General features: G+C 36.2%; 6 protein-coding genes across 8 annotated transcripts in view; 3 read left to right on the top strand and 3 right to left on the bottom strand.

Moving 5' to 3' along the window:
• The window catches only part of ReepA (Receptor expression enhancing protein A), an 11,495-nt gene extending 7,387 nt beyond the window's left edge, over nucleotides 1-4,108 (top strand). The window contains exons 6-9 of the mRNA XM_089840098.1: nucleotides 260-383; nucleotides 819-939; nucleotides 1,021-1,183; nucleotides 2,423-4,108. Of these exons, the coding sequence (XP_089696224.1) occupies nucleotides 260-383; nucleotides 819-939; nucleotides 1,021-1,183; nucleotides 2,423-2,494 (480 nt within the window). The 3' untranslated portion in view covers nucleotides 2,495-4,108. The remainder of the gene's footprint in view (nucleotides 1-259; nucleotides 384-818; nucleotides 940-1,020; nucleotides 1,184-2,422) is intronic.
• LOC149717566 (protein O-mannose kinase-like) lies at nucleotides 4,094-24,501 on the bottom strand. 2 transcript variants are annotated; one of them, XM_089840081.1, is made up of 4 exons: nucleotides 24,373-24,501; nucleotides 5,649-6,024; nucleotides 5,101-5,409; nucleotides 4,094-5,017 (listed from the first exon to the last, which is right to left on the bottom strand). In XM_089840081.1, exons 3-4 carry the CDS (start codon nucleotides 5,392-5,394, stop codon nucleotides 4,280-4,282), a joined length of 1,032 nt encoding a protein of 343 aa, XP_089696207.1. In that variant the 5' UTR covers nucleotides 5,395-5,409; nucleotides 5,649-6,024; nucleotides 24,373-24,501; the 3' UTR covers nucleotides 4,094-4,279. The 2 variants fall into 2 exon arrangements, with proteins under 2 accessions (XP_089696207.1, XP_089696211.1); XM_089840085.1 differs by lacking the exons at nucleotides 5,649-6,024; nucleotides 24,373-24,501 and having other exon boundaries at nucleotides 5,101-5,634.
• Nucleotides 6,249-7,727, top strand: Hacd1 (3-hydroxyacyl-CoA dehydratase 1). The gene is made up of 6 exons (XM_089840113.1): nucleotides 6,249-6,632; nucleotides 6,703-6,820; nucleotides 6,892-7,121; nucleotides 7,196-7,235; nucleotides 7,308-7,446; nucleotides 7,520-7,727. Exons 1-6 carry the CDS (start codon nucleotides 6,535-6,537, stop codon nucleotides 7,597-7,599), a joined length of 705 nt encoding a protein of 234 aa, XP_089696239.1. The 5' UTR covers nucleotides 6,249-6,534; the 3' UTR covers nucleotides 7,600-7,727.
• LOC149717569 (activator of basal transcription 1-like) lies at nucleotides 7,716-8,751 on the bottom strand. The gene is made up of 3 exons (XM_089840108.1): nucleotides 8,354-8,751; nucleotides 8,122-8,293; nucleotides 7,716-8,052 (listed from the first exon to the last, which is right to left on the bottom strand). The coding sequence occupies exons 1-3, from the start codon at nucleotides 8,634-8,636 to the stop codon at nucleotides 7,743-7,745; spliced, it is 765 nt and encodes a 254-aa protein (XP_089696234.1). The 5' UTR covers nucleotides 8,637-8,751; the 3' UTR covers nucleotides 7,716-7,742.
• Nucleotides 9,545-11,552, top strand: LOC149717568 (eclosion hormone-like). The gene is made up of 2 exons (XM_089840117.1): nucleotides 9,545-9,886; nucleotides 11,140-11,552. Exons 1-2 carry the CDS (start codon nucleotides 9,695-9,697, stop codon nucleotides 11,383-11,385), a joined length of 438 nt encoding a protein of 145 aa, XP_089696243.1. The 5' UTR covers nucleotides 9,545-9,694; the 3' UTR covers nucleotides 11,386-11,552.
• On the bottom strand, nucleotides 18,367-24,355 carry LOC149717567 (eclosion hormone-like). Of its 2 annotated transcripts, XM_089840130.1 has the most exons (3): nucleotides 23,566-24,355; nucleotides 21,206-21,363; nucleotides 18,367-18,573 (listed from the first exon to the last, which is right to left on the bottom strand). In XM_089840130.1, the coding sequence occupies exons 2-3, from the start codon at nucleotides 21,301-21,303 to the stop codon at nucleotides 18,429-18,431; spliced, it is 243 nt and encodes an 80-aa protein (XP_089696256.1). In that variant the 5' UTR covers nucleotides 21,304-21,363; nucleotides 23,566-24,355; the 3' UTR covers nucleotides 18,367-18,428. The 2 variants fall into 2 exon arrangements, with proteins under 2 accessions (XP_089696256.1, XP_089696262.1); XM_089840136.1 differs by lacking the exon at nucleotides 23,566-24,355 and having other exon boundaries at nucleotides 21,206-21,429.
• Nucleotides 24,502-24,575: the final 74 nt, after the last annotated feature.

Below are 24,575 nucleotides of genomic sequence, written 5' to 3'. Positions count from 1 at the left end.
TTTAATTTTAAAAATTATCAATGTCATTAACGTATTTTTAAAACAACCAGCGGAAGGAAATTTATTTACGAATAAATTCTTTTGCTTTTAAATTTTATTTTGCCGTTTATTTTTAATTATTATTATTTTAACATTATAATTTATCGCTTTTTTTACGCGCCATTAACAATAAACCCATATTTATTTTGAGGATTAGCGATAGAAATTAATTTAAAATATTTTTTGCATAAATTAACCAACCGCAAAAACGAAACAAAAGGGGCAAGAAACTTTAGTCAGTCATTTGAAAAAAAGTTATAGCATGACAGATCTGAGTGGTCCAGGATTGTTAAGACCATCTTTGCAATATTCCGCTACACTACCAGAAGTCGATAACCAATTAGGTATGATTTTAAAATAATTAAATGCAGTTAATTGTAATCATTTTTAAATACAGCGTGTTCCAAACAGGGTAGTAATAGGACCGAAGTATAGTGGGATGGTTATATGGGAAATCATTTTTAATTCAAAAATGTCGAAACTTCTATGACATTTTGTCACAATGGACATCGTTTACAAGATATGATAGGACCCCTTAATTAATTGTCTTTCAGTTTCTTAATTATATTTAACAGGCCGTAACTTGTAAACGAGGTGGCCCTTAGGACAAACAAAATGTCATAGGAGTTTCAGTTTGGAGTACGAAATGACATAAAACATTTTAGACTCAAAATCACCCATTGGTACCACTGTACTTCTGTCGTACCACCCTTTTTTGGTACACAACACACACTATTATAATTACATTCCTAACGATATTTCTTCCCCTCCCCCACCAGATGAACTAGACGAGACAGGCAGTAACTTATCTCACAGGTGGCAATCAGACGGTGAATTAATGTACGCTGACCAATCTCATTCCGCGGACGAGTCCCATTCCCGCTCACCTTCAAGGTACAGGTAAGTTGACTAAAACCCCGACCGCCAATTAACCTCTTTGGGATAAATCATAATACAATGTTTAATTTATCTTAATTCAAGGTCCAAAGAGCCCTCTTCGGACACAGGGTCTCTAAGGAGGACAAGAAGCGTCCGAGCGACGCGTAGCAACCCATTGGGAGGAGGTGACCCTCCAACGAGAACTTCGCCAACATCCTTAACGACTACAACCCGATCCCGAAGCAGTTTGCAGCAACCGGACGATGTGAATATTTGCAATTACTTTACTAACTTTGATTAATTATTAATTAATAACAATTACGTAACCCTCCCCACACCGTAATAGTCATAGCTGTTGATTTTAAAGTTGACAAACGTTAATATTAATTATGAGGGCTTTGAGTAGAGCTGTTGCTTTTGATATTTGCATACGGATAAAGTTGGCAAATTTTAAATTATTTCTGGTTGAGATTTGAAGTTAGTTATTGAAATAAAGGGTGTTCCAAAAAGCAGGGTTCATACAATTTTTGGAAAACGGATTTCCCTGATTTTTTTCCCATATATTTCCCTGATTTTTTTCCCATATATTTCCCTGATTTTTTTCCCATATATTTCCCTGATTTTTTCCCATATATTTCCCTGAGTTTACCAGTTTTTTCCCATATATTTTCCAGTTTTTTCCCTGATTTTTTCCCATATATTTCCCTGAGTTTACCAGTTTTTTCCCATATATTTTCCAGTTTTTTCCCTGATTTTTTCCCATATATTTCCCTGAGTTTACCAGTTTTTCCCTGAGTTTACCAGTTTTTCCCTGAGTTTACCAGTTTTTCCCTGAGTTTACCAGTTTTTCCCTGAGTTTACCAGTTTTTCCCATATATTTTCCAGTTTTTTCCCATATATTTTCCAGTTTTTTCCCATATATTTTCCAGTTTTTTCCCATATATTTCCCTCATTTTTTCCCATATATTTCCCTCATTTTTTCCCATATATTTCCCTCATTTTTTCCCATATATTTCCCTCATTTTTTCCCATATATTTCCCTCATTTTTTCCCATATATTTCCCTCATTTTTTCCCATATATTTCCCTCATTTTTTCCCATATATTTCCCTGAGTTTTCCAGTTTTTCCCCCATATATGGAGTAACAATAACGGGAGTGGTTTTTTTAGATGAAGCAACCCCTTCAGAGCAAACTTACATCTAAACCACACAAATTCCCCCAGTTTTTTGTCATCTATTAATTTCCCTGAGCTTTCCAGGTTTGTACGAACCCTAAAAATAGGCCTAGGTCGTACACCACCCTTATTGGAACACCTTGTCTATATAAAACTAAGTTTTAATTATGTTTGAATCTCAACAAAACTACAAGCGCAACAAAAAATTTGCCAACCTTAAATATGTTGTTTTAAGCACCGGCTTTATATTCTTTCTTCATAATTTTATTTGTTGTTTATTCTTTCCTTTCCTATTTTTTTTTACGTTTATTCATTGCACCCTATGTCAGAGTTCGGTGTATGCGACACTGCCTAGGACCAAAACTAAAGTGACCAGAAAGAAGACGTCCAAAACTAACTGAGAGTTTCGGACGTTTGATAGAGACACAAAGATTGATGATTGATTGTTCCACAAAAACTTAAAAAAAAAAAAAAAAATTACAAACCTCCCATGACCTTTAACCCTTCCCTTCCCTTCCTGACTTGACATGACCCCCCCCCCCCCACAAATGAATTTATATATATATATATAGTGTGTGAATGAAATTTGACACGAAAACTGTATAAAGAAGAAGAAAAAACCCACTAAACTATCTACACCACCCACTATTTGGCTTAATTAACATTAACTTCTTTGTTAATTAAAATTATTCTCTGAGAAAAACAAAAACAAACGCCAATGCATTAAGCACATTTGCGTTTCGAAACTTTTATGTTACAAAGCATTCCTTCTAGTTCATATTAATATATTTCAACCTCCAAAAATGGGTATAGCTAAATCTTATACTTCAAAGCAGACGACGCTATGTGGCAGCCATTTTGGTGGTAGAATCATTATTACTGGGACTAATTTAACGATGCTATTTCTGTGCCAAGCTTAGTTACATTATTTTGTCTAAATTGGTTATTATAAACCCTTTCTTTCGCACTAAAGTAACTGTGATAAATTTCATAATTACTTATATTTTTTTTTTGATTAATCATTTAATTGGTAGTTTAACCATCTAGTAATTAGTTAATTTTATACAGATTTTTTCTGAGACTTAAAGACAAGTGTGTTAACTGTATATTATAGATTTAAATGTAAAAAAAAATTGGGAATTGAATAAATAAACATAATTCATTAAAAATGGTAATTCAAAGTAGATTAACACGAAATACTAGTACTGTACTTCATATTGTCTAGAAAGCAAACGTGTAATATAAATTTTAATTTCTTTTTAATGGTTAAACTGCCAATGATATATAATTAAATATCAAATTAACCATAAACCTTTTTTTTTATTATTATTATTTTTTAAATGTATGCGGTGCTTTTTAAGTCTGAATGTAAATGTGTGCCTTAACGTTATTGTTACGAAAACAAATTAGTTAACTGGCTGCGGCTTAACTATATCTCTAAGACCTTAGATCAATTAAAATAAAATAAATAATTGCAAAACTTGGCGGCGTCAGAGCAAAAGAGCGGCTAGTTTTTCATGTGGTGCCAATTTGTGCAGAAAAAAAAAAGGTTTTTCAATTTTTGAAAAAACCAAAGAAAATTAGTTGAACTAAATCTCGGGAAATAATTTGAAAAGGACGTTAAAATCTCTCTCTCTCTCTCTAGAGCGTAAATTGTATCAGTTTTGACGAGATTTAATTACGATTGTGTAAAAACTACTTGTAAAAATATCTATTCCAATATTATTATAATAACGTAAAAGTATTTTATTTGTTGTTCCACCCAAGTCTTAATTGTTTTTGGCGCGAGAACGGAGATGAATTTAAGACAGCTAGTCTTAGTTCTTTGCACTTTGAAAAAGATTCACCACCATTTTATTGTATCATATTTTTCAGTATTTTTTAACTATTTTTTAATTTCATACTCTGGTTTGTTGGTTTTTTTTTAATACTTGGTTACGCGTAACTTAAAATTTTTATGCAAATATAAATTCACTTCTTTTGTAAAAATAAAAACAAACTTGCCAAACTGATAACGAGTTTATTAATGTTTTAGTTGTTTCCTCTTAATTATTTAGGTTACACCATCTTTTGTGTTCGTTAAAATATTTACTAATTAAAGTTTAGTTTTTAGGAAATCATTTTATTACTGGGGATTTGATTAAATTAGGACTAGAAGATTTAAATTTAAATACAACTGAAGTTTGTTAATAGTCTTCTAAAAGCTCATCCAAAATTATTTCGTATTGTTGTAAAATGTCTTGGGCTGTAGGCCTGAATTTGGGATCGTGACTTTTGCAGGAGTTATGTAAATGATGAAGTCTGAACCGAATCAAATCAGCCTGTCGAGTTTCTCCCAAAAACCAGTCGCAAACATCGGGCACTTTCCAAATATCACTCTTTTCGTTATATTTAGGCATCAAGGTTTCGTTAAAGGGTATATTATCAAAAGGCCATCTTTGTTCCGGTGCCACAAAATCTCCGGTCAATTCTTTATGACCACATATTACGCCATTTGCAGCGACAACTGGGATGGCATCCAAATCAGCTAATACTAGGCCTAAATCGTCTGTTAATAGGTATTGCGTTAAGGTTTTCTCTAAGGAGCTTGAATCGCACATAATTCTTGGACCACCACTTTTTTCACTGTGTAGGAAAGCTAATATGGCGGCGTAGTCTCTACACAGACGAACTCTAAGGTACATATTATCGTATTCTTTGACCTTCTCATCAAGAACAATGTTTTTGAAGTTTAACGCATTGCCATTTTTGTGGTATTCGGTTACTACTATATCGTGTTTGCAGTAACCAACTAACTGTACTAACAGAGGGTTTGGTGAAAATTTCATCAAGTTTATCAAATTTTCACGAAAATCATCAGCGAATTCATTAGTTCTTGGTTTGGAGATTATAACATCATTACCCTTCCATTTTGTTAAATAAATCTGAAATTTTGATCAAATTACTTGAATTTATTTCAAGATCACCTGGGATAACTGGGTTTGTGTTATTTTAAATCGAATCCTACCATTTTAACAACGCTGCGAAGTAACAATCTAGTCTCTTGATTGTGAAGATCATTTTCAATATCATAACAATTCAGCCACGGATGGCAATGAGGCATGTCATTTAACGCGAACCTACCCGCGCTACATGAAGCTTTACATGACCTTTTACCCGATATATAGTCAGGTTTACATTCTAAATTTGATAGTTCACAGAACCAAATTGCGGCTAAGTAAGCAACAACGGCAATGCTTATGACAATTAACATCGATGAACAGTTACATTGAAGTCTTGGATTCCCACCCATGGAAGACATGGTTAGCAATGTCACCTTATAATTCAATAAAACTTGCTATTTCACTCGACCCAACTCGCTCCCCGGACAATACCCACACACCCCCTAAATATTACCTAACAATATCTATCTCATTACTTATCTTTAAAAAAAAGCATACTTTGGGTCAAAAATCTTTGCCAATTTGATAAATGGCACTTAATTTCTTCTTAAAACGTAATGACACACACGTTAAGATAAAGAACAAAGGGCAAACCAAAATGGGGCAAACTCACGTTCTTAAGTCAACCGGCGTGATGATCTTGTAGAGAGAACCGCGTGGGGGTATGACCAAGGCTTAGCAATAATCACATTCACTTTATCCACAATGACATTAAATATGGCGATATTTTTCGCGATAAAATCGACACACAACGCGTAATATATTCCTTTAGGCTTATAATCACGTAACAAACAACCGAGAAACCATATTTTTCACTGACCTTTTCCAAAAACCGACTTTCTCAAACCGCGTAAACAACAAAGACCTTGAAAACCGTTGAGTAATTGCATGCCGCCGTTGTCACGTCTATTCAAGAGCACGTACCCAGTCAAACAGCGGCACAGGCTCTAAATGTAGGAGGGTAAAACCGGTGCTTACCCTGAACGCACCTAAACGGGAAGAAATATTCAAAATATATAGACCATTTCGACGCAGAACGTGTGCGATTTAGTATCAGGCTTCGTCAAGTATAAATAGGTTTTCATCTTAAGGCTATTTGCTTGTAAGGGGTATATATATTTTTATGGCCTATTGGCTTTATGCCGGATTGGACTCGTGCTGTGTTTGTCGTACGAATTGGAGCAAACACGCTTTATTCTAGGTTCCTTCTTCAAAGTTCGTCCACGTCAAGGCTTGGGATAATGCCTCCATTTAGATAAACACTGTAACTCTCGTCTCGCGAGCCGGCGTTCTAGATTCTTTCGCTGTTGGTATTCGAAGGGGGCAAGAACTTGGCCCGTCCCAAATTTTTAGGGGGAAAACCGTGAAAAGAGCAAAGGCGGAAAATAGAAAGGAAAAAATTCTTATATTTTGCAATAAAAATTTCCCCATCTTCTTCAAAATAATTCCAGCCGTTTTGGCAGAAAAACCAGACATTTGTAAAATATTCTGGTAAAGAAATGGCAGAGAAAAAGAGTTCTGCTGCTAAGAAAGATGCTGCGCCAAGCAGAATCACGAAGATGTACCTGATTTCTTATAATCTAATACAGTTGCAAGGGTAAGTACTTTTTAATATATCATCTAATTTAACAACTTATAAATTGAAACTTCGTTCGTTTCTTTCAAAGATGGGGATTTTGTTTGATTCTCATATTAACACACTTGGCAACCAAACAAACATACGTGGGAGTTTGGGATTATGTAGAATGCTTTCTGAAATTTTTCCAAACACTCCAAGCATTAGAAGTAATTCAAAACATTAAATTTAAACGTTTATTTAATTAATTGTATTAAAATATAATATTTTTTCTAAATAGATCATCCACGTCGCCTTGGGATTAGTCAAATCCAACTTGGTCAACAATATAATGCAAATTTCATCTCGATTATTTGTAATGTGGGGTATTGTTCATCCCATTGTGGAGATAACCAATAATTTCTCCATTACTATGATGTTAATCGCGTGGTGCATCGCTGAAATCACCCGTTATTCGCTCTACGCTACAGGCATGATGAATAAAACCCCCGATTTCTTAACTTGGTGCAGGTAAAATAATGTTCGAAGAAAAAGTTTCCTCTATTGAAATTGAAGTTTCCTAATTTTACGGTGGTTTACGATAGATATAATTTCTTCCTCGTTCTTTACCCTATGGGTGTTTCGGTAAGTGTGTGTAAAGGTAAAATTTTGAACTTTGAATGATTAGCTAATAAATTTTATATTGCTTTTCATTAGGGAGAGCTCTTAACGATTTTTGCAGCATTGCCATACATCACTGACAAGCAGCTATTCACTTTAGCTTTGCCAAATGCTGCCAATTTTTCTTTTCAATATTATTATCTTGTGATTCTTACTATTTTAAGTTACCTGCCAGGTAATTATTTATTAAACTTATAAAGATAATTATAAGTTATAGGTCCTAATTATTAAATCCCCTTGTTTTGTAGGTTTCCCACTGCTGTTTGGTTACATGTTAAACCACAGGAGAAAATACATGAGTTCCCAAAAGGAGAAGAAAGTTGCTTAAAGAACAAATATATTTCCATTGTTTATTTTTTTTTAATAAACATTACTTAAATATTCCATTTTGCTTTTCTTAAAAAAAATGTTGTTTTTTGCACAAAATAATTAGTAATAAAGATATTTTGTTTTGTACTTTATTGACCATATTTATTCACCACCACCAAAAACAGATTGTAAAAAGTTTTTATCCACTTTTTTAGTTCTCGCAGATTTTTGCCTCATTTCATTGTCAGTTGGTTTTTGATATACCGGTGTCTCAAATTGAGGCATGTAATTATCAACGACACCTTCCTCTTTCTCAATTTTGGCTTTTATACGTTTTTCTCTTTGAGTCTTTTCAACAGTATGAGCGTAAAAGTTAGCTTCCTTTTTAGCTTGGGATATTTCATTTCTTAGTTTTTGTTCATGTACAGCCTTTTCATAGGAAAGTTTCTCACTTAAGTGAGTCCATTTAAATCTTAAGTACACGCAGTAGTTTGTTAAAAGTAATTAATTAATTAAGCAGCTTAAAGTTTAAAAAACATACCCATGAAGATATTTGATACTCCATAAACTATCATACCAAGGGCATCTACGTTTGCCTCCAATTTGCTTGCCATTTAAGAACAAGGTTATCTTTTTGGCCACGCGTTTGTCTTTAAATTCAACCCATCCCTCAGTAAAAAATTTGCTGGGTTTACCCTTTTTACTGGGTTTATCTTCAAGAATAAACTTGAATTAATTTACAAATATAAAAATTGCTAACTTTTCAATTCTACCTGGTTGTAAGAACACACGCCCTAATTCTCCGTATTGTCCGAAAATTTCCCTTATTTTTTTAACGTTCATTAACCGTGGTATAAAACTCAGGTAAATAATACCTGGTTCTTTAGGTTTTTTGTCTTTTTTGCCACTTTTATTCACGTGTTTATCAAGTTTTGTATTACTAAGCCTTGGCTCTTCCGACATACTTTCGTCTTCACTTACAGTTTCAACGTCTTTTGCTTCCTCATTTTGAGGTAATTCTTCGGCAGACTCATCACTAACCTCGTCTGATTCCATATTTTAAATAAGTTAAACTTGATCCGCTATTAAATTAGATTTAATTTAATCTAAAATTCGAAACAAAATTCAGATCTACCATTTCCACATGGCCATTTTTAATTTTAGTTCTCCGAATCACCAGCAGGTGGCGCTAAATACGGCACTTTTTCAGGCGCGAAATATTTAAAACGTAGAAGGGGTCTGTTAAGCCTAATTTTAAAAGAAAAATGCCTGTCTTTTTGGCTTATAAAAACATATCAGAAATGTCGAAGTCCTATCAATCAGTTACTAATAAACTACTAATTTCTTCTGGACCTTTCAAGGGAACCAAAAACGTTTCCACTAAATATATTTTGAAATACGTCAATTGTAAATACCGTCAACTACCGGACACACTGAAATCCACCCCCGTCAAACCGAAACTTAAAAAGGAAGAAATAGACCAAATTCGTTCATTTTATGCCCAATACGCCAAAAATTTTGACATGGAATACCTGGAACGCATTGTGAAGGAAATATCGAAAGTTATCAAATCCAAACCACCATTACGTAAGGTACATACACCGGAACGCTACCAACCAGTAAAAGAACCTTTGAACCTCATTAGACCTCAACCAGACTTTAGCTACTTCAAACCTTAAAGCCGATATTTTCCTCTTACACTTGTTGTATAATAAATATTTAGATTAAACAATAATTATATTTCAAGTCAATAAAAACGTTTCTCTGTCACGTAAACACACACCTCTTTTAGTCCGAAAGTGTAATTAGGCTAATCAGATTTTAGGGGATTTTGTTTTCAGCACGTCCCGGGGCGGATGAATTTGATTTTCAGGCGAAAATACTTTTTCTCATAGACCATTTCAACCCAGCTTCGAACCAAATACACTATAGCCTTTAGTAAGATTCGCAAAGCGTATAAAACACAAAGGAAACCATAGTTTACGACAACTTGAAACAAAACAGTCTATTTTCTAAATGAAAACTACACGGGGGCCCATAGGAAAATGGCAAAGTGGTTGGTTGACTAGGGTGCCGTTGGGTAAGTAAGTAATAATAAAAAAGAGGATGCTACAATGAAATCAGTGTGGAATTTCTGCGCGGGGGTTCTACCCCAGTCCCCCGTACTATGTCCGATAAAATCCTATAAAATGGAAATCTCTTATCCATTGGGACTTCAATACCAAAATTCCATCCTCAGGACAAGAACACATCATTCCTCAAGGAGACTCAATCGACACAAAACTCTTTACTTCGAAATGTTTAAGGTGAGTAAATAAAAATCCATTCTTTCTAGTGAAATATCCCCTTTAAAGATAAACAGCATCCCAATAGACCATTTCGGCTTCTTCAATTCTTGTCGCGTGGGAGACTATACCCCTATGGTGGACTGGCCCCTGCCCTGTGTGTTCCTTTCTCTGTAAGTAAATACCGAAATGGTCTACGAACTTGTCTATAAGAAACCGATTCGAAATCGAAAAGATAAGAGACTAAAAATACTGTTCAGGAAAAACGGGTCATAGCAGTACCATAGTTTAAAGTTGTCTCTCTATTCCACAAATACATCGTTTTAACTTAATAAAGTTCTTAAGATCTCCGTCCCAATCAGACTAATTGAACTTTGAGAAGTATTTAACCAACTTCTTCGTCAAAATATTGCACCACGTTCTTCCATAATTACCGCTATAGAAGCTTAATTTCACCATAACTTCATAAGATATGTCCCATAAGTTTGTCACTGGTAACTTAGAAACTGGAGCTTGTCATGAAGTGATAGACGTAGGTCATAGATTCGAGGTAAAGCGACGCCTGGTGCACGAGGCGCTGCATGCCAAAGGCTTAGTACTGCAAACTAAATAGGAGCTAGATGGAAGTCCTGCAAAATTAACCACAGAGTGTAGTACTTCAATTCTCACTTGTCATTCTCCCTTGAACTAGCTCGAGCTGCAAGTCTCTAATAAGCATTACGAACGTATAGGTAGTGTCATAACTTATGGAACATATCACTTATAAACTTATGTTTCACGTATACGATGTCTCTAAAGTCATAAATCCCCTTATTAGTCTAACACTTTAAAAATTAATCTATTAGAACTGAAATTTCATAAAAACGAATTAATAATCAATAGAGCGCGAGTTAAAATTTTATCACATCCTACCCACTTGAACAAGACAAAATTGCTTCTTATTTAAAAATTTAGAAAACTATAAGGAAAAGGACAAACAACCCAGCTGAACGTAATTCCTTCTCCATACTTCACTCTAAAGTAAAATACAATTCCTTAGCTCTGACATAGCGATATGAAATGAAAGATTAATGAAATTAAAGTTGTTGGGGAAATTTGTGGTGGCCGCTCGTTTATAAACCGACCTTTTTCATTAATAATCCGCTTCAAATACTAGTATTGCATCCCTTTATCACATAAGATAGCCTTCCCAAAGTCACTACCTTATCTAGCGGGATCTTTCTACCGATAAGGTCTTTACTTAAAAAAACCATTCCGTTTCTCCCAACAAACAGGCTGCAAAATTGCGCGCTTTCATCCTCTTGGGAATGCTCTTCCTACTGAGCAATCAATGCAAAGAGTCCGAAGGTTCAGCGGCCGTTGGTATATGCATCAAGAATTGCGCCCAATGCAAGAGAACCTTTGGCGCCTTTTTCGAGGGTCAAAAATGCGCCGACGCCTGCGTCCAATACGAAGGTCATTTGACCCCCGATTGTAACGACCTCGAATCCGTCGCTCCTTTTCTAAACAAATTGGAATAAGAGTGCCAGGCTTCGCTTGTTTCGCCGGCCGAGTTCGATGGACTAAACTAAATTGTTTTCAAGGTTGAATAAAAGTCTGGGTTACGTTACTTTCAAAATAAATACCCTGTCCCTATAGACACAGATGTAATATCACACGATGGAATACATATCCCAATAACATACGTCCTCCCCATCCTCCACAATCCCCCCACCCGTCCCTCCTGCATACCAATCTCAAAGGAGTTGAGATCCCAGAAAACAATATCTAAAATTGTATATTATTTATATCAGAATAAAATAAAGATATTTCAGCAACAAAACTGATCCAAAACAGACTCATATTTTTATGTTTTTTATCCATTTCCCAGAAGCCAACTTTTCCAGCAAACTCCTTAGCTCTAAAAAGAGAATTGCTAGGACTACGATAGTGTGCGAACAAGCGTTGCTCAGCTATCTAAACAGACTGAAAAGATTGTAGCATTGCATTTTGTTGGATTCAGTAATTATCATTTACTACAGGAGATGCTTTAATAACAAATTACTGGCAGACCCCTGAAGCGAGCACGTTTATTTATTGGTACTACAGTTATCCTAGCAATTTTGTCAATCTCCATCATGTAATAGAAAAGTTTCCTATTTAAGTAAATAAGTTTTCATTCGACGATATATTTGCAAAAAGAAAGATAGCTAATTAGCAACATTAATTGAGTTTTCGGGAGTGGTTGACATACATATTCCCAACTTTTAAAACTAAAAGGATGCGCAGTCAACGGTTAATAATTGAAATTGACAGTAGGTCAAAGGTCAAAATTTTAAAAACTAACCTGCATTAAGTGAAGAAGCGTAGCTGTAATGGAACTATACATAATATTTGATTGGCTATCTAAGACTCCTCGAAAATATATAGTCGAAAACCGAGCTTCGAAACTCATTCAATTAAAACATATAATGTCGCCGCAGATACATCAAACTCTTGCTTATACAATACACCACTTTGATCTCCATAGTCAATAATACAAATACGAAACTCTAATATACAGGGTGTTTCTGATAAGTTTGCCATAAATTAATGGGGATGTTCATTGAGAAATCGATTTTGAGTCGAAAATGTCACTTCTATCTCCATTTTGTCTCAAGGGACACTGTTTTCGAGTTAAGATTGGATTGGAGTATTTTATGGATGACCCCTTAAATTTAATTAAGACAATGATTAAATGCTAATTTAATTAAGGGATCATCCCTAAAACACTCCATCAAATCACAACTCGAAAACAGTGTACCTTGCGACAAAATGGAGATAGAAGTTACTTTCGACACAAAATCGATTTCCCAAAGAATATCCCCCTTAATTTATGACAGATTTATCAATAAACACCCTGTATATAGAGCGAGAGTATCGAACGTCATTAAGAAACAAACCTCCTCATTATTAAAATTCATCCCTTATCAAAAACACTACACTGCAACCTTTTGATTTTACCAGCAAAATCTATCTTAAGTAAGTCAGAGTCTACGAGGATTTAGTTATAAAAACACTGAACAAAAAAAGTTGATAAAATCACAAGCCTTGTTATTGCTTATTTCTCCTACACAGTCAGTCAAGTCTTACACACACTAACCCAACTAGGACAGGCGAAACCTAATTCTAACCTTAGTTTGTTTTTGGGTGTGAGGAAGGAAAAAACTTTACGAGGGACTTATCTGAAAGGATTAACTTTTGGTTTCTGGGGATCAAAAACTACGAGTTTTGGTAAAAAGAGTCTTAAACCCGATTTTTGCTTTTTCTGTCCTCTGTTTCTAACGTAAAAACTGAAAAAAGGCTAAGGCGTAAATCGCTTGGCACTTTGTTTCAAACGAGATCCTTGACTCTGTTCACTGACTTAGATCCAATATAGAGAACATCAAGGTGCATAAGAAAAAAATATACGTATAAGCAGAAGGGGATAATAGAAGAAGGATGACACTCTGTATCCGAGTCTTAATATTTAGTTATGTAACGTGATTCTTCCCAGGCGAAGGAGCCCTTTTTGTTTGCTCTTCCGCTCATCAAACTTCAGATAGGCATCCATCGCACCGTGTTATGGTGAATTCTATAACCGTTTAGTACTACTAAATCCTCAGCAATCAACTAACAAACCTTGATTGTTTTGACGTGGGACAAAAATCCACAAGCAAATACTTAAGCGCTAATAGAGTTATGTGATGAGGGAACTATTTAGATCGCGTATGTGCATGATTCGGTTTAGTAACCTTGCATGCTCCAAATATAAAATGATGTTGGGAAGCATCATGTTACAATTACCCCCCCCGCTTTGTGGTGGGTACACTTCTCTCGAAGAGAAGTATTATATACTTCTGGTATAACCTCCCATCTTTCCCTATGTTGGCTCTGAATCAGCTACGAATCGTAACAACAACGACAAAAAGATGACGGGAGGATCAAACATTGGACTTATAAGTATAAAATCCATCCATTTTTCAGGGATATTTCACGTACATCTGTTTGATAAATCTTATACCAACACCTTATCCCGCACGTGATCACCTCCATATAACAAAAAATATAACAACCTTTCCATATTTCAATAACTTCTAGGCTAAAAATCTTGCAGAATAAGAAAAAAAAACTTCAGTTTCTGTAACCCTTGTGCCATTACATTTTCCACTCAAAATCGTTCCACTGTACGTCAGTGCGGTCCTATCACCCCCTTTTTTGGAAAACACCCTTAAGCGAGGAACACACATGCGTAAATATTTCACGGAATCGAACTAAAAACTCGTAACCGTAAACTATTTTCTATTCCGTTTACGTTTACGTTTCTGGATCTGAATCGCACTTGAACACGTAAAAACTTAATTTGCGGTGTTGAAATTCGAAAACAGTGACATCTATGATAAGTCTCCTTCGGTTAAAAAGGATTATATGCTCATAGAGGAGACCGAGGCTTAGGGTTGAAATCAATGCTACGAACCTAATAAACTGTACCGTGTCCTAATGGTTTGCCAAATAGTTTGTTCGAAAACCGTCACATTAAAATAAAAAAAAACTTGTCAAAAAGATATGGAAAGCTTCTAACCTTCCCTAAAATTGCCCCAAATCAGTGCTCTTCTACGATCTGCTTTTTTTTCTCTGCCATTTTTGCCCAAAACCTCGTACGGATACGAGCATCTGACTGGCTGGAGCTTAGCGTAAAATGTTTTACGACGGAAAAAGTTGAGACAATTTCAACTCTCTTTTCTAGTACGTTTACGTCGAAGGTTTTTGTACGTTTACGTTTCAGTTTACGTTTATGTCGAACTTTTACGCATGTGTGTTCCTCGCTTTAGATCATGTCCATATATGATGAAGCAATCATATTTACAAGTTATTTCCGCTTCCAGCTATTTATTCCAAAAAGGTAAAAGGTTAAGCGTATATTGATTTGATAAAAATTTTCAATTCTATAGAGAGATGAAATAGACTTAGGCCTAAAACCATAAGTTAATAAGATATGTTCATCATAAGTTTGCCACTGGTTACAAACTGGAGCTTGTCACAAAGTGACTGAAGTAGGTCATAGATTCCTGTAAAGCGACGCCTGGTGCATGAGGCGCTGCATGTCAAAGGCTTAGTAATGCAGACTAAATAGGAAGATGGAAGTCCTGCAAAATTAACCACCGAGTGTAGGACTTCAATTCTCTCTTGTCGTTCCTAGAACTAGCTCGAGCTGTAAGTTTCTAACATTACGAAGTATAGAGAGCTTACAGATGGGATAGTAGTACGTCACACCCTCCCATGTCTTACCGCTGTTCTGGTAGCCATATTGGGTGGGTGGTCTCAGCTTCATTCTTGCTTTAAACCCACCAGTATGGCAGCGTAAATTATGTCACGAGACTCAGCTCCACCTCCAACTGAAAGCTCTCTATAGATAGTGTCATCCTTATGGATGTAACATATCTTATTAACTTATGCTAAAACCCATATTTTGAAAACGTAAAAGGCACGAGAGAGAGATAGAGAACGGTATACTTGAAATAGACCAAGTCAATTTATTCCGGACCCAATTTCGACATCAATTTTATATTCTGATGGACTTTACTCACTCACTCTCTTTTAAAAACTTCTCTGTTAAAAGGAAATTGCTGACTTTGATAACAGCTTCCCAATACATATATATATCTTCCCCGGTTACCTGGGATACATAATTGAATTTTTTTTCTTCCCACCCCCCTTAAGCGGAAATTATATCTCAAAAGACAAAACACCTGTAAGCCCCCCCCCCGTGAAAACAATACTTACTTAAAATAATACTGTTGGGTTTTGTAAAATCAAATAATTATCTTTATTTTATATATCCTTTGATGTCGTTAAGACAAATTTATAAGAAAAATACATCAGATTAGGAGAAGAGAAAACAATGAGATCACAGCAGAAAAAAAATATTTATAAATAATTTTAACAATAAAAGCGGCGTCGGTGGGATTAATTTTAGAATTAAAACATAATTTTTACTTTTTACCTCTCCGAGTGACGTATGTCACGGAGAGGTTCTAAAATCGACAGGCATGTCTGTGTGTGTGTGTGTGTGTGTGTGTGTCAGGCTGTTGTTATTGACTTTCACCCCAGGGGACCGTGTTCGCAGTTTCCGAATCGAAGCAAATGTGTTCGCTATTTCCGGACCGCATTCACAGTTCCCGGAAAATTCAAAACTTGAGGCTATCCACAATTCAACTGGCCACTATTACTTCATCTGACTAGTCAATTATCCATTCCACATGAACACCAATCTGTATTCATTGGCTTCTAACACCACCACCTTCTGGGCGTTGTTTTTGTCTATCCCACATAGACACCAGTCTGTACTTACTGGCTTCTAACACCACCATCTTCTGGTCTTTGTTTCTGTCCATCTCACATGGACACCAGTCTGTACATACTGGCTTCTAATCACCACCATCTTCTGGTCTTCGTCCATTCCACTTGGACACCAGTCTGTACACCTGGCTTCTAATCACCACCATCTTCTGGTCTTCGTCCATTCCACTTGGACACCAGTCTGTACACCTGGCTTCTAATCACCACCATCTTCTGGTCTTCGTCCATTCCACTTGGACACCAGTCTGTACACCTGGCTTCTACTCCATCGTCATCGTTGGGTTTAAGACATTCGCGGCGATCAGCTAGGGTTACGAGAAACGTCTAGCCTCCCTAAGGTGGGATCGTCCACCGAAGGTTTTCGCAATTGCGGTTGTTCTTGCTTTTAGCTGTAGTTCGACAGCCTTATATACTACCTATTTGAATAAGGTAATGCAACCGGAGTATGCTTCATTTCAAACGCCAATATTAGTCAAGTCTCTCAAGAATGTCTAATTGTTCTTTATAAACGCGATGTAACGCTCAATAAGGCGAACAACTAACGAAGAAAATATTTAATATTAATTATATTTATTTTAATATTTAAGATAATCTAGTTTCTCAACTCAAAATTAAAACGGAAAGAGTTAAAAAGCAGCCTATGTTTTAGTCTGTGTGTGTCCGTCCGTTAGTGCACCGCGTTAGCAGTTCGCTTTGTTTTGTGGAAAGAAATCCTACAAAACCTTAAAATTTGGTTTTCTCATAATGTATAATTAATATTTGGAAATATTTTTCGTAATTTCGATGCTTTTAGTGATTTTGTAGCTATAAAGCTCTGTTTCATTTTGATATTCCAAGAATATTTTTAATTATTATTATTTGAAATCGATGTTTATATATTACTTAAGCTATACTACATCTGTTTATAGCACAATTCTTTCTAAAGTGATTTCAAGAACAACGCAACTATATTGGTCAAATGAATTTTTGTTTGTCAATAGGCCTAGTGAACCAAAAAGTAAACGCTTGGGTTTGGTTTTCGTTTCTGTAATACAGAGACATTAACGGTTCAGAGTGAGCCGAAAGTTAAATACACTTTTGAATAATTAGGCTTAGACTTTATAATCATGGTGGAAATCTGGGCCGCGTTCGGCAGAGCTCAGCGCTGTTAGCAGTGTCCTACAGAACGGGAGTTTGTTATTGAATTTTGACGTCACGGTGCTCAGCGCTGAGCCGGCGCGTACTTCAAGGAAAATAATCGGGTTTTTGGATAACGTGACGTAAAACGCGTAGTTCTCAGCTTGGCGAAAAAAGCATGGAGGAATTAATACAAATAGCTCTTGCTGATTCTGACGGGACTATAGCTATTTGATTGGCGTGAAACCAGTTGATCACGCGAGAATTTTAAGAGACATGTTAGTTTCTAATTTTAATTATAAAAGTTGTTGTTATCCATCTCTTTAAAAATGTTATCATACAATTTTTGTTAAGCCTTGGTACCTTACACGCTTTATTGCGTGCTGCGTGCACTAGTGTCATTTTTAAAACAGCGATGACCGGAGAAAAGCTATGACGACAGATCTCACCGGTAAACGTTTTCCAAAATCCGCTGTCATTTTGGGGAGCTCTGCTGGACGCAGCCCAGACCAGTGAAAGGTCTGATCGTAATCGGATTATAGCTTCGTGTTTTCATGCTTTTTATGGTGCGCATTTACCTTCAGTGTGTGTAGCCACAAATTAGCTTTGGTGTTATGTAACGTTAACAGTCATGTTGACAAACTAAGAAAATCGTTGAGGTGAAACGAGAGGATAGTGTTTACATGGCAACCCTGTTGTGAATATGGCTTTGTATAATACAGTTGAGCAGTAGAAAATTTGGCCTTTACAAACACGTAAAGGTAATCCCTCCAAAGTTTTATCTCTTCATTTCCCGTTTTTCCCCCATCGGATGATTTTAATGTGTACAAGTATATCCTTATTGGATGTAAAATGTCGTCCGATTTACAGTATATTTGCTATGCTTTGTATACTGCTTTAATATTTCATAAATTTTGACTTCAGTATTTGTTCATAAAAAATGAAACATTTCCATATCTGGGTAAATAAGTTTGTAAGTAGTCCTCCTCTAGACTCGGAGAGGTAATATTTTGGTTTTCCCAACTTGTATATAATTAGGAACTATAGGGGGCGGGTATGGGTAGGTAGGTATACACGTGATCATTTAGGTCTAGGCGATTCTGGACAAATATCGGACAATAGTCCCGGGTTCGTTGCAATCAGGTAGCAGTAACCCGCCCGTTTTGATACATTCTTCGGCGCACATCCTGCCTTGAAAGTAATCTCCAAACATTTTTTTACACTGCCCACAATTTCTGTGAATATAAATTATATTTTAGTTAATTACAGAACTTTAATTTCCCCTCCCATATTTGAAATATTGCAAACGCTACTATATAGTTTGATAAACTGACAAACAAACAAGCAAGCAAAAGAAAATAGGACCTAACAAACAAACATTAGAACCGCATCCTTGAAAATTTTAACCCTTCCCACAAATATTGGTTAGTTTAATCAGTCTGTAAAACTTTACTAAAACTATAGACTTAGTTGGGAATACATACAACTAACGGGAATCATTGTGCGACCCCATATCTTCCATGTTAATTTCAGTTTCAAAGCGGGGTTTGTGGGCCGCCGCGCTTCAGAACTTACTATCGTCACAATTCTGACGTTTGTGCGATTTCATAGGTTGGTATAGCAAACGCAAGGTGTTACGGGCAGCGAGATGGATTATTTGCCAGGGTAAAATTCGTCATACATAATGCTTAGTCTAGCTCATCCCAAAAAATCCGCCCAGATAGATACGTTGAGTAAAAATGGGTACGCAATAATTCCAATTGTCTGTATGTATTCCCGGTTGTAGTATAGATTAAAATTCGTCGCAATTAAATCGCGCTGAGCTAGCTTAAGCCTTAATTAATATCCAATCAAAAACCGAGGAGGTAACTCAAGGAGTGTATAGAAGGACGAGATGTCAAAACAAGGTTATAACAACGCATTTTCAATACCAATTTTCTATGTCAATAGGTCGCGTTAACAATGGTTTTCGGGACTCTAAAGTTGGTTAGCGCGGGACCAGGCTAAAACCAACTCGCGACAACCATAATTTAAAAAAGAAAAATTAATAATCGCCTGAAGGGGAGTGAATGGAACATAAGTTTATAAGACATGTTCCATAAGTATAACACTACCTATACTTCGTAACACTAGAGACTTACAGCTCGAGCTAGTTCTATCTAGAACGAGAATCGAGAATTGAAGTCCTACACTCAGTGGTCAATTTCTAATCTGTCTAATCTAAGCTTTATCTATGAAGGGATTTCCACACTAAGCCTGTGCCTTGTTTACAGGTGGGTCCCTTTACAATGCATGGTCCATCTTCCTATTTAGTCTGCATTACCAAGCCTTTGACAGCGCCGCCTCACCAGGCGTCTTCGCTTTAGCTCGAATCTCTGAGCTCCCTCACTTCATGCCAAGCTCCAGTTTGTAACCAGTGACAAACTTATAGAACACATCTTATGATGGGCTAAAGCGAGAAGAGGTATGTACGTATGGAGATGCGAAACGTTATTCCTCATCATCCGCTCTTCAAAATGAAGCAGATTTTGAAGGGATAAAGTAACCATGGTTACGGCTTTTCCATAAACTTAATTACAATGAGGCTCAAACCCTCAACTACTTTTAAGCTGTTGGAAACCTTCCCTTAACTTCGTAAGCTTATATAATTCACCTACTATTTTCATAAAAGTTAAGAGAAAAGGGTGAAGGAGGGACGCTAGCTAGCTCGTAAGCGGAAAAGGCGTCAAAGAGACATAACTAAACGGAAGATGGTAATTTCATCATCACATTTTTTTACGTACGCCTTTTCTAGAGATATACTCTCTTAGAGACTTGGTATGACCAGAGTGTTCGAAAAAAAAGGGTGGTATATAAGAAGACCGAAGTACAGTGCGATGTTCTTGAGTTATCTATTGAGTCGAAAATGTATAACTTCTATGACCGATTTTGCTTGCCCCAAGGGGGTCACCCCAAAAAAGTTACGATTTTAAAGTATTTAAAGGATGACCCCTTAAATTTAATAAGTGAGAAATTGAAATACAATGCTGATGTTGATGTTAATTAAGGGGTCAATCATAATGTCACAGAAGTTACATTTTCGACTTAAGATTGATTTCCCATAAAACCATTCCACTGTCCTATTATTACCCTTTTTGGAACACCCTATAATGGCGAACTATTCCCCTAAAACTAAGCAAGTATCCGACCCTTCAATTATACCATAAATTAAAAAAAGCCCCTCTAAACCCACTCGAAAAACGTTAATATACCGTTTAACAATTTTAACGTCGTAAAAAAGACTTTAAAATACTTTCATTTTTTTTGGGGACCATGAGGCGTGGGTTAGGATAGAGTAGATCCTCTAGAATTTAATCTTAACGTCAAATATTTTATAAAGACCTTTAAAACTCTCTTGACAGGGTCATCTGACTAGATAAATTCACTACCTTGATCGAGGGGGGGGGGTGACTTTTAATTACGTACTATTAACATAAACACTTCAAAATCTCGATCTATCTAGTAATAGTAATATATTTTCGCTGCCCAACATAGATTTAAGCGTTGTTTGTTTATAAATGATACCAAGTTTATAAGATATGTTCCATAAGTATAAGGACACTACCTATACTTCGTAATGCTATCAAGAGACTTACTGAGAGCTATTTCGAGCAGAACGAAGTCCTACACTCGGTTAATTTTGCAGGACTTCCATCTAGGTCCTATTTAGTTTGTACTAAGCCTTTAACAGCGCCTCATCAGGCGTCGCTTTACCTCGAATCTATGACCCACCTCATTCACTTCAAAATTACAAGCTCCAGTTTGTAACCAATGACAAACTTATGGAACATATCTTACGAACTTATGTTGATACTACTAACTACTTACATAATACAAGTCTTGACCGAAGCCGATAAGACTGGTAACGGATTGGCAAAAAGCAAGATTATGCTCAAGAAAGTTAGGCAAATTAGACGGTTCACCATTTTTGTTCGAATATATATTTTTTTGGTTTGATAATTATTTAAATATTTGTAATACGATATCTGCAAATAAAATTTATCTAGATTAGTCTTAAAAAAAAAAAAAAAATCACGAATTCAATTATCTCTAAGCGTAAGTACATCAAATTAGCGTAATGAGATGTACTCATGCCCAAGGCTGTTTACTAAAAGGATGTAGTAAACAATTTCTATCCCTTAATATTCCAGGAACTCAAGATAGTGGGTTTCTATAGCAGAAACACACTTTACAGATGTGTACTTTGGGCTTAGTTTTGGCCCGAAACAACAAAAAGGTGTAAATAATAGACGCGTAATAAAAAACCCGCAATATTTCTTTCGTTTTTAATCTCACTCGGTTCTTAAAAATAGAGAAAACAGAGAGAAAGCAAGGTTGTAAAAGCAGATGGTCTCTCGGCATCTCTCTCTTTTATCGTTTATTCCCAAGATGCATCATTTTCATCTTACAAATAAGACAATAGCCAAGAGGGATGAGGGATCAAAATGGATATAGTTTCATCTTTTCATTTTATCCTGGACCATTGCTATCTGGAAAATGGTTTTTTTTTTCTTCTTCCTTTTAACTCAATCATTTTAACAGGTATCAGCTCATAACATAATGTAAAAGATTTCACTCTATGACAGATGAAATTAGTTTCGAAATCGAAATTCCATAAAAACTAACGAAACCTATTTGCAAGGTAACGGAAACCCGTTTATACACTGACGAAACCTATTTGCAAAGTAACGAAAACCTGTTTACACACTGACGAAACCTCTTTAAAAAGCAACGAAACCCGCTCTACAACCCGACGAAACCCGCTCTACAACCCGACGAAACCCGCTCTACAACCCGACGAAACCCGCTCTACAACCCGACGAAACCCGCTCTACAACCCGACGAAACCCGCTCTACAACCCGACGAAACCCGCTCTACAACCCGACGAAACCCGCTCTACAACCCGACGAAACCCGCTCTACAACCCGACGAAACCCGCTCTACAACCCGACGAAACCCGCTCTACAACCCGACGAAACCCGCTCTACAACCCGACGACACCCGCTCTACAACCCGACGACACCCGCTCTACAACCCGACGAAACCCGCTCTACAACCCGACGAAACCCGCTCTACAACCCGACGAAACCCGCTCTACAACCCGACGAAACAAGTCTACAACCCAACGAAACCTATTTACAACCCAACTTACTAAACCCGTTTTCAAACTAACGAAACCTATTTACAACCCAACTTACTAAACCCGTTTTCAAACTAACGAAACCTATTTACAACCCAACTTACTAAACCCGTTTTCAAACTAACGAAACCTATTTACAACCCAACGAAACCGCTTCACGATTCTCCTATAACCGAGCACTCAGCATAAAAACTACTTTACTTCTAGTAATAAACTATAAATGCAATCTATAACAAGAGGAAGTTACGTTTGAGAAAAGGTTAAGCGTTGCTTTTGATAACAAAGGTATACAGTACACAACATTTTATTTCCTCCAAGAAAAAAAAAACAAGGGCAAAAATCTCTCTCTCAGATTAAACAGTTCCCTTACACTTGACTCTACCCATTTCTTGTTCTTCGATTCAACGTGGTTTAAAAGATGGAATATATTTAGGTTGGGTTCCATTGGGAAATACAGCGCGTTTCTCTCTCCAGATGAAATTTGAATTTTAAACTTTTATAGGGTCATCCTTATTTCGATTCCACCTTTTTTTTTCAAAAGTTTATAGTCGAACTACCTTTTACTCGAAATGGGTGGAATTAATCAAATATTGCCTTTGTCGTTTCGTTCCCAACTCCGCGGGGCAAGTCCAACAAAACGAAGACCAGAATGACATTGTCTGAGTCAACTTTAAGTCAAGGGAACGGACCATGGTTGCCAGTATTTTTAAAAGATTCATATACTTTGGCAAAACTGACAGAACAAATAAACAACTCGATTCCGAGGTGATTTGCGAGAAACGATTTTGGGAAACCAAATAAACAACTATACATCGCAAACGAAAACGAAATTCCGAAGTTTTGTTTGCGGATGTAACATACCATATGCATTTGGTGTAAACACCGAATTGTTAAAATTAGAATTTTAACCGTGAAATATTGCGGGTTTTTTTATAAGTACTCTCAGATTAATTTTAACTATTCTTCATGTTTATTCAAGTTACTAAAGGGTTAAATTAACCTAATATTCCTAATCAATATGTAAGAAATTAAAGATTTTCAACTTACATTTCGTTTCTTCACTGCTTATTTCAGGATCAGCGTTAACGTTTTCACAGATCTTCAATTTAATTACCGAGACGGTTTATTTTTAATTTGGTACAATCACTTTGCTATCTATGAGAAGACTTCAAGGAGCAGATTTTCAGGGATCGAGGTTTCCCACCTGTTGTCCGTTATGACCACTCACGGAGGAAGAATGAAGGACTTCCATGTCGCGGCCTTTTAAAGTCCGCGGAATTCTCTCTAGTTGGTTGGTAGCGCCACCAACTTCGCGAAAACCGGCGCGTAAGAACGCGTATTTTGCTTATTTTAATAATTTATGGGGTTTTATTGTTCCCAAATTGGGGCAAAATTCAAACCTAAAACATTTCGCGATTGATCTTGGTCTAAAATGTATGCTTACAAACTCTAAACAACTCTTAGACGCTTGTTACAATCGGATGTTCATTTAGAAACAAACACCTGTTTCCCCAGAACCCAAATTTATAGACGAATGGCAATATAATGCCTTTGTTTGAATCAGTTTCTACGAGAAGATATTATAGAGTGCCGAGTTCATATTTAAAAGTTTTCCTAAGCCTAAACACACTTTCATATATTTTAAAAGTGAAGTTGTGGGGTTTTGTTGCGTACAAATACCTTTGATATTTCGATTTGACCATTATTTTAGGCCAATTTAAGCCTTGGTTACTTGACCTTTGACCAGAACCAGTAAATTAGGCTTAATAAATAACAAAATGGCGGGCGTGGAGCGCCAATAATACATAAGCCTATTATATTGCGTTTTAAATTGTAAATTAAACATGGACTCACCCATTTTTAGTCACATGGTGGGGGTTCCAGGTAACCATTTTAGCACTGTTAAAGGTAGAACATAGAGGGACTATTCTTGACACACTTATTTTGTTGAAAATTAACGTTTAAATTCATAATTGCAAAGTTCACTTGATAAGAAGCTCGAAAACATGCAGCCGACACTCGCCCGGCTTGTTTGTATGACGTCACTATAAAGCGTC

This window comes from Phalangium opilio, unplaced genomic scaffold, assembly GCF_054372755.1.
Source record: "Phalangium opilio isolate 3A_F unplaced genomic scaffold, DU_Popi_V2 ptg000003l_1, whole genome shotgun sequence".
Classification (NCBI taxonomy): Eukaryota; Metazoa; Arthropoda; class Arachnida; order Opiliones; family Phalangiidae; genus Phalangium; species Phalangium opilio.
Note: the sequence above shows the minus strand (reverse complement) of the source record. Positions and strands in the feature narration are given on the sequence as shown.

Coding starts and splice junctions, on each gene's coding strand:
- LOC149717566 (XM_089840081.1), bottom strand. CDS start 5,394: ATGTCTTCCATGGGTGGGAATCCAAGACTTCAATGTAACTGTTCATCG. Junction 5,018..5,100: donor TTCGCAGCGTTGTTAAAATG/GTAGGATTCGAT, acceptor TCAAAATTTCAG/ATTTATTTAACAAAATGGAA.
- Hacd1 (XM_089840113.1), top strand. CDS start 6,535: ATGGCAGAGAAAAAGAGTTCTGCTGCTAAGAAAGATGCTGCGCCAAGC. Junction 7,122..7,195: donor GATTTCTTAACTTGGTGCAG/GTAAAATAATGT, acceptor GGTTTACGATAG/ATATAATTTCTTCCTCGTTC. Junction 7,236..7,307: donor TTTACCCTATGGGTGTTTCG/GTAAGTGTGTGT, acceptor GCTTTTCATTAG/GGAGAGCTCTTAACGATTTT.
- LOC149717569 (XM_089840108.1), bottom strand. CDS start 8,636: ATGGAATCAGACGAGGTTAGTGATGAGTCTGCCGAAGAATTACCTCAA. Junction 8,294..8,353: donor GCGTGTGTTCTTACAACCAG/GTAGAATTGAAA, acceptor TTATTCTTGAAG/ATAAACCCAGTAAAAAGGGT. Junction 8,053..8,121: donor AGTATCAAATATCTTCATGG/GTATGTTTTTTA, acceptor CGTGTACTTAAG/ATTTAAATGGACTCACTTAA.
- LOC149717568 (XM_089840117.1), top strand. CDS start 9,695: ATGAAATCAGTGTGGAATTTCTGCGCGGGGGTTCTACCCCAGTCCCCC. Junction 9,887..11,139: donor TTTACTTCGAAATGTTTAAG/GTGAGTAAATAA, acceptor CCCAACAAACAG/GCTGCAAAATTGCGCGCTTT.
- LOC149717567 (XM_089840130.1), bottom strand. CDS start 21,303: ATGGTGAACCGTCTAATTTGCCTAACTTTCTTGAGCATAATCTTGCTT. Junction 18,574..21,205: donor TCGGTCAAGACTTGTATTAT/GTAAGTAGTTAG, acceptor TTATATTCACAG/AAATTGTGGGCAGTGTAAAA.